Source organism: Lathamus discolor, chromosome 12 (assembly GCF_037157495.1).
Source record: "Lathamus discolor isolate bLatDis1 chromosome 12, bLatDis1.hap1, whole genome shotgun sequence".
Classification (NCBI taxonomy): domain Eukaryota; kingdom Metazoa; phylum Chordata; class Aves; order Psittaciformes; family Psittacidae; genus Lathamus; species Lathamus discolor.
In genome coordinates this window covers 12,932,443-12,946,186 of record NC_088895.1, presented here as the reverse complement: position 1 = coordinate 12,946,186, position 13,744 = coordinate 12,932,443, and the positions used below count along the sequence as shown (strand labels likewise).

General features: G+C 41.8%; 2 protein-coding genes across 8 annotated transcripts; one reads left to right on the top strand and one right to left on the bottom strand.

Annotated features, from left to right (window-relative positions):
• Positions 1 to 51: 51 nt before the first annotated feature.
• Positions 52 to 9,748, bottom strand: RAD9B (RAD9 checkpoint clamp component B). Of its 6 annotated transcripts, none has more exons than XM_065692625.1 (12): positions 9,339 to 9,746; positions 9,032 to 9,102; positions 8,702 to 8,947; positions 7,590 to 7,739; positions 6,990 to 7,104; positions 5,957 to 6,056; positions 4,984 to 5,090; positions 3,207 to 3,313; positions 2,717 to 2,781; positions 1,768 to 1,890; positions 1,139 to 1,391; positions 52 to 822 (listed from the first exon to the last, which is right to left on the bottom strand). In XM_065692625.1, exons 1-12 carry the CDS (start codon positions 9,370 to 9,372, stop codon positions 691 to 693), a joined length of 1,503 nt encoding a protein of 500 aa, XP_065548697.1. In that variant the 5' UTR covers positions 9,373 to 9,746; the 3' UTR covers positions 52 to 690. The 6 variants fall into 6 exon arrangements, with proteins under 6 accessions (XP_065548697.1, XP_065548698.1, XP_065548701.1 ...); XM_065692626.1 differs by having other exon boundaries at positions 52 to 797; XM_065692629.1 differs by lacking the exon at positions 8,702 to 8,947 and having other exon boundaries at positions 9,339 to 9,743.
• Positions 9,455 to 13,552, top strand: VPS29 (VPS29 retromer complex component). Of its 2 annotated transcripts, XM_065692641.1 has the most exons (5): positions 9,455 to 9,593; positions 10,047 to 10,058; positions 11,917 to 12,108; positions 12,563 to 12,798; positions 12,966 to 13,552. In XM_065692641.1, the coding sequence occupies exons 1-5, from the start codon at positions 9,591 to 9,593 to the stop codon at positions 13,081 to 13,083; spliced, it is 561 nt and encodes a 186-aa protein (XP_065548713.1). In that variant the 5' UTR covers positions 9,455 to 9,590; the 3' UTR covers positions 13,084 to 13,552. The 2 variants fall into 2 exon arrangements, with proteins under 2 accessions (XP_065548713.1, XP_065548714.1); XM_065692642.1 differs by lacking the exon at positions 10,047 to 10,058 and having other exon boundaries at positions 9,456 to 9,593.
• The last annotated feature ends 192 nt before the right edge of the window (positions 13,553 to 13,744 follow it).

Sequence of the window (13,744 nt, the reverse complement as noted above, 5' to 3'; positions counted from 1 at the left end):
TGGAAGAGGCAGGGGGTGGGAAAAGAATAATGGGAGTCCAAAACACAGAAACCTCTTGAACATCACCTTTATTTGTTCAAATGCATTCCTCTGACGTTGGTTACTCAGTGAAATGCCAGTTCTACACCAGTCCTGTAAAAGGACTGGTTGCTCCCCAGCACTAGTGTGTTCGGCTGCACTGGAGCGGGTGGACGGGTTCATTTTTCCAGCACTCAACTTTACAACAGCAGCTCAACTGCCCTCAAGTGGCAGAGTTCTCCAGTGGGAATGCGCTGGGGTGCTGAACAGCCAAAGCTGTTCTTGCACAACACATAACGAACCCCAGACCGGGCAGTTGTGACCTGAATTTGCACTGGGACAGCAGGTAACAGCTCAGGATGACCTGTGCTGGTGGTTAATGTGAACAGAGTGAACTCTTAACCCGGACTGAGCAAATTAGCTGGTGCTGAGTTGAGTTCCTTGTCTTGCAAAAAACTAGGCACCATGTGAGTGGGATTTCCACTTCCCAGACTCTGAACAGGTATTCATGAAGTGCTGTTCGCTGCACCAGCTTAGAACACAGCTTCCACCAAGCTCTAACTTGCAGAACAGCAGCTAAACTTTGTAAAACCAGGAACAGCTCCACCGTTACCCCACCTTGTATCTTTCAAGGCAACCCCCAGTATCTTTAGGTTCGGATGCTTCATGGCACTAGAGGATTGGGGAGCTCTGCACGTTGCCAAAATCCTCTTCAGTGTCGCTAGCTGTCGCTAGGCTATGGAAGGTGTGACTGATGGCATCCTTCTCCTTACAGGAAACTGCTCCAAAAAACAAGGAATGAAACTGAAAATACAGTAATTACAGAAGTCAGAAACTGTGAATTTGGGGTTAATTATTTCTGAAGCTTTTTTCTACTTCAAGATCTTTATTAGTCTACAGTGGTTCCATGTAAACCAGACCTGTCACCTGTGGGTATTCCCAGTATTAAACGTGGTGGTGGTGGTGGTGGTGGTTTTTGTCAGCTCTGCTGCTGTGGGAGCTGCTTCCATTGGAAGGCCACAGGCAGAACTGAATACAAACACGTAGTAACCCCCAGGCTAAGTGTACCTGAACACCAGCTGAGGTGTTCCACCCTAAATACAACTGGCTGTCTCCTCACCTTGTCATAGTGAGCTTCTGCTGCGGCTCCTGCCAGCGCCGCATGGGCTGTGGTTGTTCCTCCTACCCCTGTTGCATCTCCCCCTGTGGCTCCAGGAATGACTTTTCTCTGTTTTACCAAAGGACTCCCAGGTTTCGCTGACTCCGTGCTCGAGGTGTTTCCACTCCTCTGTGGCTTTTTGGAAGCGTTTGCCTGCGTGCTGCTGTCTTTATCCATGGAGGCTTTTTCAGCTTTCCCTGTACGTGTCTCCGGGCTGGATTGGAGAGAGTAGGTCAGGTCAGTAACCGGCTTTTATGTTTCCACTGGAATGTCTATTTTGTGATAGTGAAATCATTATGGCTTTAGAATGGATTCTCAACAAGTACCTTCCCTTCCCCTCCTACTGCAACAACCCTGTGGAGATAAAAGCAAGCAGAAGCCAGTACAGAGCGTGCTCTCTTGTACTGTTTTATTGCTGTACATGCTGCTAAGGTGTTCCTGAACCTGTCTAGTTCACTGTTCTATGAACAGAGACTCCAGTACCCTGCAAGAATGAGCCAGTTCCTTTTCATCTTAACTCCGGCTTGGCTGGAACACTTAAAACTTCAATTTTCCATCCTCCCTCTCCCACCCCTGAAGCCCACCGTTACCTTTCCTGCCGTGGTGTAAAGCTGGGTGGTTGATGCTGGGAAGTCTTCTTGTCAACGTCAGACAAGGTGGCCAAAATAAAGCTGGCTTCCAGCACCAGATCTTCAATGCTGAAAGCAACTGGTCTGAACACATATTCAGAGATGTAAACCAGTGTGTGCAATTACATGTGTTGTGGGAGAAAACAGTTCATGCAATTCTACACATAAGGATTAAAATGTGCCTCTGAAAAGCTGAAAATGTGATGTATTTGCTGCTGAAGGATATGAGATGGCTTCCTGAGGCAGATTTAAATGCACCAATGATCAAATGTTATACAATACTATATAGTACTTAGTCAAATGATAGTTTTAAATATACAACAGTAAAATTTGTATTTCAAACAGAAAACTTAGTGTTTCTTTAGACTACTAAATAAAACCATTGCCTGTGTTAGCGTACTTCTGCCTTGATGTGGACATTTTCCTACCCACACGGTTAGCAAATACAGCAGTAACAGCTGCGTGAATCTTGGTCTATGGAAGTAGAGGCAAGTTCTCAGTTTGAGTGTTTCCTTTTCTAGTATAATGAATCTTCCCAGTGTAGAATACACCAGTGTATATTTTAATGAGGTTGGATGGGGCTTGGAGCAACCTGGTGTAGTGGCAGGGGGTTGGAACTGGATGAGCTTTAAGGTCCCTTCCAACACAAACCAGTCTGATTCTGTGATTAGTCTGAGAGCCTGAAGCATGCAGGTGACTTCTATATAGGTGCTCATTAGTCAGCACAGGCAGCTTAGTAATGCTGTGCCTATGTTAAGTGCTTTCTGCATAATAACAAGCTATTTAACCCTGTATCACAGATTAGAAATAGAGCTTTTTCTGGCTTATTGTTCCAGTTAAATACTGAGTAACAAAACCTGAGTGCAGAGGTGTAACTGCTGCAGTTTGTCAGGTGTGTTCCCAAACGTACTTTCCAGAGATGTCAAAATGGATGGAGACAGGAACACTGGTGGCTTCTGAAAACGCCAGGAGTCCCTGGAAGAAAGGGGTCATGGTTAAGCACCATTAAAACCAGAAGCTTAACATTAGAATCTAAGTTTATCCCAGATGTTGTTTACTGGCCAGGAAAGGTAAAAGTCAACTGCTTCTAGAGCACATTTGCTGCCATCCCTGCCTGGGGCTTTGTCAAAGAAGCTTCTACATGGAGAACTTCTGTGGCCACGATGCTTCTCCAGGTCAGTCACAGTGGTAAAACTGTTCTGCAGCCTTTCAAAGGCTACTGTGAGGGACTCCCCAGTGTCTGGAAGATCCTGGTTTTAAAGCTATTTGATCAGCTGATGCAATAGTGCTGCTGGTCAGGAGGCCTGATGGAGCCCGTCCAGGGCCATCCTGCATTGTCCTGGTCAAGTCAAGCAAATTAATGGGAAAAGTTCTACTTCCAAAACAAGTTCTTACTTTACCCTCAGTTCTTTAAGGCAAAAGGTCACTTCAGAATCGACCCCAACCTGGAAGTAGTCAAATTCATCTGGATTCAGTTGTATTTCAGTAAGCATTGTCTTTGAGAAATCTGTTTGAAGTAACAAGAAAGGAGGCAAGTTATACCCCAACAAACTCTGATTATAACCCTGAGGTTGTTACATCAGCATTGTTCGAACAAGTTAATTGTATTTTTAGTGACTAACAGTAATAAATGTTTAGCTCATCTCAATTTATTTCATAATTAAAATCTTCAGTTTACTTATATTATGTAGATTTAAATGGCTTTTAACACAAACTGTTTGATGTTCCAGTGTGATCTAACCCAATACCTGCTGCTGCTCTCACAAATCTGCTTTGTCTACAGGCATTCATCACAAATAATATTACCAGCTGCTTACTGCTGTAGAGATGGGAAGATCAAAATGCCACATGACTTTAACAGGTTAATCACAATTGCTGACAATCATCAGAGGACAATGAAGGTAGATTTAGGTTCTTTGTTTTAAATTATAATCTTTTCCTGTTACTAAGTGGCAACAGGAAACAGGCTGCTCGGTTTCAGGTGCCAATTGTTGCTTCTTATCATTAGGTCAGCCCCTAGTTGTTAATTAGGTACATGGAAAGAAAGTAAGAGGGAAGAACTGTAACACATTCAGCAGCTTCTGCAAGGCAGAGCCTACCACGTGCAGATGACAAGTCTGGGCAGGAGGTGTGATGTGTGTGTGTGAAAATTAAACCTGGATGTGGAAAAACCCAAGCTAGCACCAGATGATGCGTTCAAAGGACATGGTTTATTTCATACAGAACACATGCTGCAGGCAGTATATTGCATTACATGCTACACAACAGCAACAATATTTGTAATGCCTCCTTTTTCTCCTTGATTGTTTGGGGTTTTGGTATCTCATTACATTTTTACCTACTCTTTTTTTACCTTTTCTTACAATACTCTTGTATGTTTCTAAACTAACCAAGTTTGTCATTCAAACTGTATCTCTTTAGTATCTTTTATTTTCAATAATTTCTTCTCCATTTCAACTCCAGTCATCTTCCACCATTTAATCCTTCTTGCTCTCCACTGCTTTAGCCTGTTCCCAGCGCAGTCCCCACCTCTGCTCTAGGCAGTCATCTTTTTCTAGGTCATTATCCTCTGCTTTGGTCATAAGCAAGTATGAGAAGCATCCCTTTATTATATGATATACAAGAACCTGTACTTCAGAAACACAATTACATCTTTAAAATTAGCTTGAGTCACACCCCATGAATTTAGATTGTTTTCATCTCAGCTGGAGAACTGAGAATGGCAGCATGCAGCACTGCACTGTTAGGCCAGCTAACACACTGTATTGCCCTTCTACTAAAATACACTCTGTAATGAAATCAATTCTGTCATTGTGGTATTCAGATTTAAATAGTTCTTTTTCAAAACATAAAATGATCTCCTTTTTCCTGTCTGCTGCCATGCTTCTGCTCCTGCAGCACAGTAATTACTCTGCTCAAGCCTATGGCGAGTGACATAATTTATTTCAATTGGCTTCTCAGTCTGATACCTGCCACTGATACCAGGAAATGGTGTGAAAAAATGTACTTTCCTCAAATATATTAAAACCAAAGTGCAGAAGTAGGACTTAGAATCTCCATGTGTATGTTCTCTCTCTTATCAATCTCATTCAGCCATAAAACGCACTCTCTGGTTATTATTCTTTTAGTTACCTGTTTTAAAGTCCCAATACTGTTTCATATTTTGAATTTTCTTACCAGTGTCCTCCTCAGTGTAACTCCTGAAACAAACTTTCATTGGCGTAACTGATAAAGTTACTTCTTCTTGACTGGTGGGGAAGTGAACCATGATATCAGCCAGCAGCCTGTAAAATGTCAGTCAGTGTTGAAATACCTGCCGCAGATTCCCAGCCAGCATTTGTTACTCACATGAGAAACTAGAATAGTTCCTGGGCAGTACTGTTTGCAAAAGTGCCTTTGAAATGTGCACCCCCTACTGTGTGTGCATCTTTTTGATTTATGTGGCAATAGGTACAGAAGACATCTAAAAATACAGCCAGCCATTACAAAAGCAGGTTCGTTTGATGTCTGTGTATGCTGCCAGTGCAGTCTTACATATATACGTATCTGATACCTTCCCATATGTATGTATCACAATTTTGAGCAACCTTCAGTATCCTATACTCTTTATTCAAAAGCTTAGTTTTTTATAATTACATAATCTTTTTATAAACACAATACATAGTATCTATATCTAGAGATCTTTACACACCTTTAATGGCTGATTCTTGTGACAAAAAAACACTGTCAGAAGCACTGACAGTGACAGAAATGCTGTCAGGGAAAGTACAGTTGAACTGTTCTTTGCCTTTGCCTGCAGTGACAAGAACTTTGCCTTATTGACTGAAGAGATTGTACTTTTACCACTGGATTCTTTACCTATAACATTCCAGATCTGCTTTAGTTGTCACAGGCGGAAGTAGCTTAAAGGTATGAATTCAAAGCAGACATTATATGCTTCTCAAGGTTAGACTGAGTGGGATTAATGGCAGAATGAGCTCCATTTCTTAAGCTGCAATGTGAAAAATCAAGCACTAAGATAGAGGATTTAGGAATCTGCCATTTTTGACTGCGCCCCAATCAGACTTTGATTCTGCCACTGACTATGGCACCAGTATCGTCTCCTGTAAGATTCTGCGTTCTAGGAAGAGAACATTTTTGTATTCATTACCTGGAGTGGAGTTTAAGCACATTGGGACACATGTGCTTTGCAAAAACAGCCTGCAGCGGATCACATTCTTGAAACGTCAGGTTGTATGTTTTTACAACACCTGAGTATAAAGGGTATAAACAAAATCACTGCTGGTCTGTCATTTTAGCTGGTTTATTCACTATTAACTGTCCTTCTAGGATTATCTCAACAGTGAAAGTAACTACACTTACTCTAGCTGTGTGGAAAAAACTCACTAATAAACACAAAACTGCATTAACCTGCTATAGGAGACTTCCTTCATCCTATTAGTTATGCCCTGCAAGGATCTGATGTTTTTTTAAGAATTCACAAGATGTAAGTGAAAAGCAACAAGTGCAACAAATGCAGGGAGTGGGGAAAGGCTTCAATGTTTAACTGGTACAATATAAATGGTGATAGAATCAGATCTCTGTATTTCTAGATAAGCATGAGCTAAGAGAGCTTAATGATCCTTCCCTAATTCAATGTATTCTCTCATTATTAGTAACACGAGCTGGATTTTTAATGATATAAACCACTGCCTATCACACAGTGGTATCACAAGCTATCACATCAGCAAGCTGTGTTGATAGATGATGGTTCTTTATGAATTTTACAAAGTACACCTGGTGTTCTGCTGGACTGAGGATGTCAGACCTGTTACTGTAATAAATAACTGTGTTAGAAGGGGAAAGACCCAGTAAATCCTATACCAAATCAGGATTTCCCTCCCTTTCAATAATGTGTTTTTAAGAGTTTACTTCAGCCTCATTCTAAATGTTGTAGGCAGTTGGCTGGCAATTAATATACAGCATGCATTAACTACTGAGCTGAAGACTGTTTGTCTGATAAAGCCTATTTTAACTTCATTTTAATAAGATAATGCAAATGATAAGTATAAATAATGATGTGAAGAGGCTGGAAGTGTTTGGCATAATGTTCTATCAAGAACATTCAGCTCCTAATTACACTCAATATTGTGCGGCCCTGCTGTTTTAAACTGCTGCTGCTCCTATGAAGATGTGTAACCTACCATGTTTGCAGAGGAGCTGAAAAGTTACGTGATGATCATTAATACTTGTATAAATGCTGCATTTCTCTACATTCCTTTCCAGCATATTTACACATCTAAATACAGGAAGAACTGACTGTAAAGAAAACAAACAAACAAATTAGCACAGAGGTTATTCACTGAGCAATATTTCCCCTACTTTTGTATGATTTATATCAAGTTCCTGCTTTTATAGCTTCCCCAAACTGCTTTATAAGCAGATACTAATCCTTGCCATCCTCGCCCACTATTTCAATACATGGCCAATAGAGCTGTTTGCTAAAGAACTGGTCAAAGCTCTCCTGGCTCATACTGGTTGTGAAGGAGAACCACTGAGAGGCAGAAATGTGGTATTCCTGTATCCTGAGATTAAGCTGGCTCAGACTTTGGGAACTGCAGGGCACAGCTGAGGAGGTACAACTTCCAAACATAATTATATACTAACACCCTTTTGCAGAGCTGCTCAGAAGTGTTTAAGAGCCATCCACATACCTCTAAGAGCCTCCCTCTATAATTTCATTTGGAAATTGGGCTAATTTGCTGCTTACAAAGCTGTGCATTAAAAATTCCATTCAAATGTACCTTGATTATCAATTTACATGGGGGGGATAACTGCTTTTCCTTCTGATGTGGCTGAGGCACAGCTGCCCAGCAGTAGTGTTGAAAAAACATAGATGAGAAGAACACGTATGCATACGCTGACCTTGAAGAATTCACTGATCTCAAGGCAAGCTGAAAATGGAAGTAAAATAATTTATTAATATTTATTAACTCAAAACTCTTTATGTTGAAACTTTAACAAAAAATCTCTGTGTTTCAGTACCATACAGGAATCACAGAGCTTTTAAACCTCAGTACTCAAATACAGATGCATTATGGATAGAGTCATAGTTCAAACTTATCACCTGTATCATTACTGGTATAATACAGGCAGAGGAATCCAGTGTCTGGACATTCAAGTGGCCCTGACCTTTGGTGAGTTACCAGAACACCTGGAGCTCAGTCTGAAGCATCTGAAGGGCTGGAGTTTATTCTAGAACAATCTTCCTCTACACCTATCCACAGAACACATACAAATGAGCAAAGACACCAGTAGCACCCCAAAAACTCTTATATAAAGAGTTTAAAAACTTATATAAAGAGTTTATAAAGGTATAAAATGTATACATACCGTTTATATAAAAAGGTATAAAAGAGTTTATAAAGGTACTGTGTTTCAGTACCATACAGGAACCATAGAGCTTTTAAACCTCAGTACTCAAATACAGATGCATTATGGACGGAGTCATAGTTCAAACTTATCACCTGTATCATTACTGGTATAATACAGGCAGGGGAATCCAATGTATGGACATTTAACTGGCCCTGAACTTTGGTGAGTTACCAGAACACCTGGAGCTCAGTTTGAAGCATTTGAAGGGCTGGAGTTTATTCTAGAACAGTCTTGCTCTACACCTATCCACAGAACACATACAAATGAGCAAAGACACCAGCAGCAGCCCAAAACCTCTTATATAAAGAGTTTAAAGAGTAAACTCTTATATAAAGAGTTTATAAAGGTATAAAAGGGAATTATCTCCACTCCTCACCCTCCCAGCAAGTCAAGATCACTTTTAACTAAGAAACCCCTAGAGAAAACCCTGATATTGCTGGAAATGGTGTTTGATTAATCAGAGGCACATTAATGGATGCACCCTTCCTGTTGAGTCATCCTGGTACAAAACATGTCGTTTAGAGGCAGCTTCTGATGGGGTACAGCACAGAAACCTTTTGACCCGTGGTATTAATCCAGATGTCCTGGACAAGCTCAGGTAACAAAGAATGGAACAGTAGGAGCAGAGTGGGAATGGCTCTTCCATGATGCAATCTGCATAATTACAATTACAGATAATATGGCGTTCGTCCATATTGAAAGTGGAGGGGCTCAGATGGGAGGGTACCTGCAGGAAACCACATTATCCAACACGGTAAATATCGTGCTTCCAAGAGAGGCTTTTAAATCACAATAAATCAAATCCACTTACACCTTTCTCTAAGGGGTCAAACCAAAACTCATCGCTAATACGCGCTATGGCGTGAATCGCTCTTCCGAACACTGTCAGGAAAAGAAAACAACACAACGTGAAGCCCCGAAGTCACACTGCACCTTCTCCAGACTAACTGAAGAGGAAACAGCACACATATTTTATGCCTTTCAATGAAAACCAATGGCAGGGTGGAAAACGGTACTGTTTGCCTTCCCTTTACGGCACAAACACCTTGAAGCCCGCTCTGGGGCACCCGTTTCTCCCACATAAACCCGTCAGGTCGGAGCTCGCCGCCTCCCGGTACCTCTGAGGTGCGCCCCGCCGATGACACACTTCATGGCCGCCCCTTCCCTCACACGACGCCTGCGGAAAGGGCGGGAAACGCCCCGCTGCGGGGCGTTCTTCAGAGACCCGGATGTAGCCGGAAGGCGGCTGCGGAGAAACGCGTTTTGGCCTGTGTTTGGCCCTTCGGAGGCGCCGTAGCGGGTGCTTGGCGCCGGCCTGGCTTCCGGGAGCAGGCGCAGCGGGCGCTGTGAGGAGCGCGGCGCCGGGCAGGATGGTGAGCGGCGGGGCCGCGCCGGGCTCCGGCTCCGGGGTCTTCCTCGCCCCGTGGCACCGGAGGGCCCCGGGCTCGCTTCCTCCGGGGCGCGGTGGGCGCGGGATGTGGGGAACGCGCGGTCGGGGAATGCTTTCTGTCGGTGTCCGCCCCGAAATGCCCCCCCGTGCCCAGCTGAGGTAGATGGAGGGCGGGCGGGGAGCGCTGAGGAGGGGCCGTGCGGAGGGGCTGTGGCGGCCGGGGGCTGCGCGCAGGAGCTGAGTTTTAATTTAATTTAATTTAGTTATTTTTTTTAACGCTTCTTTCATAACATCAACAATTCATTAATTATTATTTGCCTGTTCATTCGGCTGTATTTTCTTTTCTGTTGCTTTCTTTTGTTTTAACATTGATCATGGTTCACCCTGTTTTTCATTTCCCCCCCCTGTCTGCAATCAACTTCTCCATTCCAATAAGGCTGGGCACAGAGTAAGTTTACTCCTCTTGGCCGTTGCTAACACTGGTGGTAAGGGCTTGTCAATGTTACTAGATGATACGGATGTCAGATGGGACACGTGAATTAGGGGCTGCTGTTCAAACCATGCTCAGGATTGCATCTAAATGCCTAGCAAAAGCCAGATGGCATAATGTTCTTTGCCACTATTTCATGCTGCTGTGACTATTAAACACACTTCAGTACTTTTAATTAGGTTTTGTTACTATAGCTTGCCAAGCTTTTCTGTAATTAACGGGTGCTCAGATGTGACTTGGGGGAGAATATGGGGTCACCCACTTTGTCAGCAAAGGAAATGGCCTTCGTTAAATGCACACGCGCTGCTGACTTCAGTGGGGTTGTGCGATTTGAGTGGCAGGGTAATTCTATTAAACATTAAATACATAACTGGCATTGCATGTCCAAGTTGCTTAAGCATTAGTAAGAGAATCTATTGCTACTTTAATAATCAAAATCACTTATTACACATTTTCTACTTGCATTCAACTATACCAGCTCTAGACTGATGCGAGGAGGGGTATTTTTCACTGGCAACTCTTGAAAAAACATCAAAAACTTCTTTTTCCCCCCTCTCCTGGGTTAGTTTTAAATTGGCAGCTCATGGATTCAAAACCTCTTGTATTTCTTTGCCAGTACTTTAATCCATCTGTTCACTGAAGATGCGTGGTTTTGATGATGGCACGGAAATGCCCCAATAAAACCAAAACCCACCCAAGTTTTGCCTTTTTTTGATGCCTGTAAGCATGAAGACAGCTGCATGGCCTAAAAATATCAAAAATAAATATTAAAAAAGATAATTTATTAGCATAGTTACTACTGCTTATATATATATATGGTGCTGCGTCTTTTACAAGTGCATTTGATGGCTGTCATTTTAGGTACTGTTACTAACAAAGTGTTACAGTTGGAAGATAAACTTTTTATTATGGAGCTATTCATCAAGTTAACAGGGATGACTCTGTAGATCCAGTGTTTTTGCAGCATAGTGGTGTCACATCCCATGCTTTATAGAGCTTTCCATGCCCTTTTTGCATAATTAATTTATTGCCGTTGCTTGCATTAATTCTTTATTTGCACATTTAAAGCCTGTTCTGTTAAACTATGGTCCTACTTCAGCTGAATCCTTAATTTTGAAGCCCCATTAAATTTGTATTCTTGCAGCTGTTGTACTGCAACTATGAGTATCTAGAACCGATAACAGCAGCACTGTGTGCAGGATGTGTAATAGTCTGCCTTATCTTGTCTGCAGTGCCCTGGTTTATTTTGTTTATTGTTCTTTAATCTGTTACTCTGTTGTTCAGTGGTTCCTCAATAAGGGCTCTGAACAAGCTTTGTGTTCTGGTCAGCTATTAACACACGGTGCAAACTTTCAGTGCTTTTTATTTGCCTTCTTATTTTTTAATTTGGATAAGAAAACAAATTAGAAAGAAATTGGGTATGAGTTTTAAGGGCAATTGGCTGCAGTTTAGCCAGGTCTGTGCTTGAGAACATGTGCTAGGGATAGCTTATAGTAGTTCCTAAATTTATGTAAAATACATCAAGTAGTAACGTTTCTGTTGTTACACCTTGCAGTGGCTTTCAGCAACAAAATAAATGGAGATGCTGTAGGCTGTTGTTTTGGTAAGGCCCCTCTGGGTAATGTCCTGTGGTAGTAAGGGCCCTGTTTTCCCTCTATATAAGAATATTCCATCACAATTTCAGACTTACTTTAGTAGCCATCAAAATGCCAAGTTAGAAAACCGAAGAGCACATTGCAAAGCTTTCTATCTGCTTGTGGTTCTTGTCTTAATAAGCATCTTGTAACAACCTTTCTTTCCTGTTGTGACACCTAAGTTGGTGTTAGTGCTGGGAGATCTTCACATTCCACATCGATGCAACAGCCTCCCAGCCAAGTTCAAAAAGCTGCTGGTTCCAGGGAAGATCCAACACATCCTCTGCACGGGAAACCTCTGCACCAAGGACACTTATGACTACCTCAAGACTCTGGCTGGGGACGTTCATGTTGTCAGAGGGGATTTTGATGAGGTAGTGTCCTCTCTTGATAGTAACATTGGCTTTGTGCATCTACATTGAGGGTTATTTGTAATTCAAGTAAAAGTGGGCAGAATGAGGTTGGGTGGTGTAACAGGACTTGCTGCTGTCACGCCTTTGAAGTTTCTTGCATCCTGCCACATTCTCCAGTGTTCATAAAAGCAGCTTTGTAGCAGTAGGGCCAGTTACGTTGACTATTTTCATAAGCACTGGCACAGGCTGCCCAGAGAAGCTGGGGCCTGAAGCAGTCTGGTCTAGTAGAAGGTGTCCCTGCCCGTGGCAAGGGGTTGAAACTGGGTGAGCATTAAGGTCCCTTCCAACCCAAACCAGTCTGGGATTCTGTGATACGACTCTTAAGAAGCTTTCCCCCATCTCTCCTTTGTGTTGCGTAGAATTGTTTTTAAAGCGTAAATCTGTACATCTAATCTGTGGTTGGTTTCTTTTTTAGAACCTGAATTATCCTGAACAGAAAGTCGTAACTGTTGGACAGTTCAAAATTGGGCTGATTCATGGCCATCAGGTTATTCCCTGGGGTGACATGGCCAGCCTCGCACTGTTACAAAGGCAATTTGATGTGGACATCCTAATTTCAGGACATACACACAAATTTGAGGCATTTGAACATGAAAACAAGTTCTATATCAATCCGGGATCAGCTACAGGAGCCTATCATGCCTTAGAGAAGTAAGTGAAGTATGGGAATGATCTGTGGGTATAACTACAAAACTCATTATGAAGATTAATGTTGACATTCTAAATGTTGGGGAGAGGAAGGTTTGATAGTAGCAGTGAAACACTGCTGAGGTGATTATATACTCACAACTAATATGAATTTTTCCCTTTCTTTCCAGCAACATCATTCCTTCATTTGTGCTGATGGATATCCAAGCTTCCACGGTAGTTACGTATGTCTATCAACTAATTGGAGATGATGTGAAAGTAGAAAGAATTGAGTACAAAAAATCTTAAACATGCTTTGGCTTGTCTGGTATTCTTACCATCTCATTCTGAACTGCAAGTTCCAATACTTGATTGCTAGTTTACAGTCCTACCCTTACTCACTAACAGCTTAAACAATGTAGCTTCTTGGTAATAACTTTAAAACATCATTGTGTTTGCTTTTCTCTCTATGAATTGATTTGTAAAATATTCCATTAAAGTAACTGTTTAAATACTGTTCCTTTATGTTGTAATAAACTCCACTTCATAGAAAAATTAAGCTTTATGAACTGGTGTTGGGGAAAAATGCACCAGTTGCAAGTGCTTTTAGAATGCCCCATGCTCTGTTTGGTGACTTCTGAAGGATATTTAATTGTAAAAGGCTTGAACAAAAAGATTGGGGGGCTCTGGGACCATGTTATGTTTGCTTCAGAATCCAGTTAATACTTAATTTTCTCAACCTAATATTCCCAATAAAATGGATTTATATATTCTGAAACTATTGCAGTTAACTCATAACTTACAGTAGTAATTTTACTGCAGAAAGTTTAGTCTTTTTATAATCAAAGCAGTTTCAGGTACCCCTATGCTTTAGTGAATGATGGTCTCATTCAATCTATAAATCATAAAGAGAGGCTTTCCTTTATTTATAGTTAATGTCTGACACTACAGCTAAACATGCTTTGCTCCA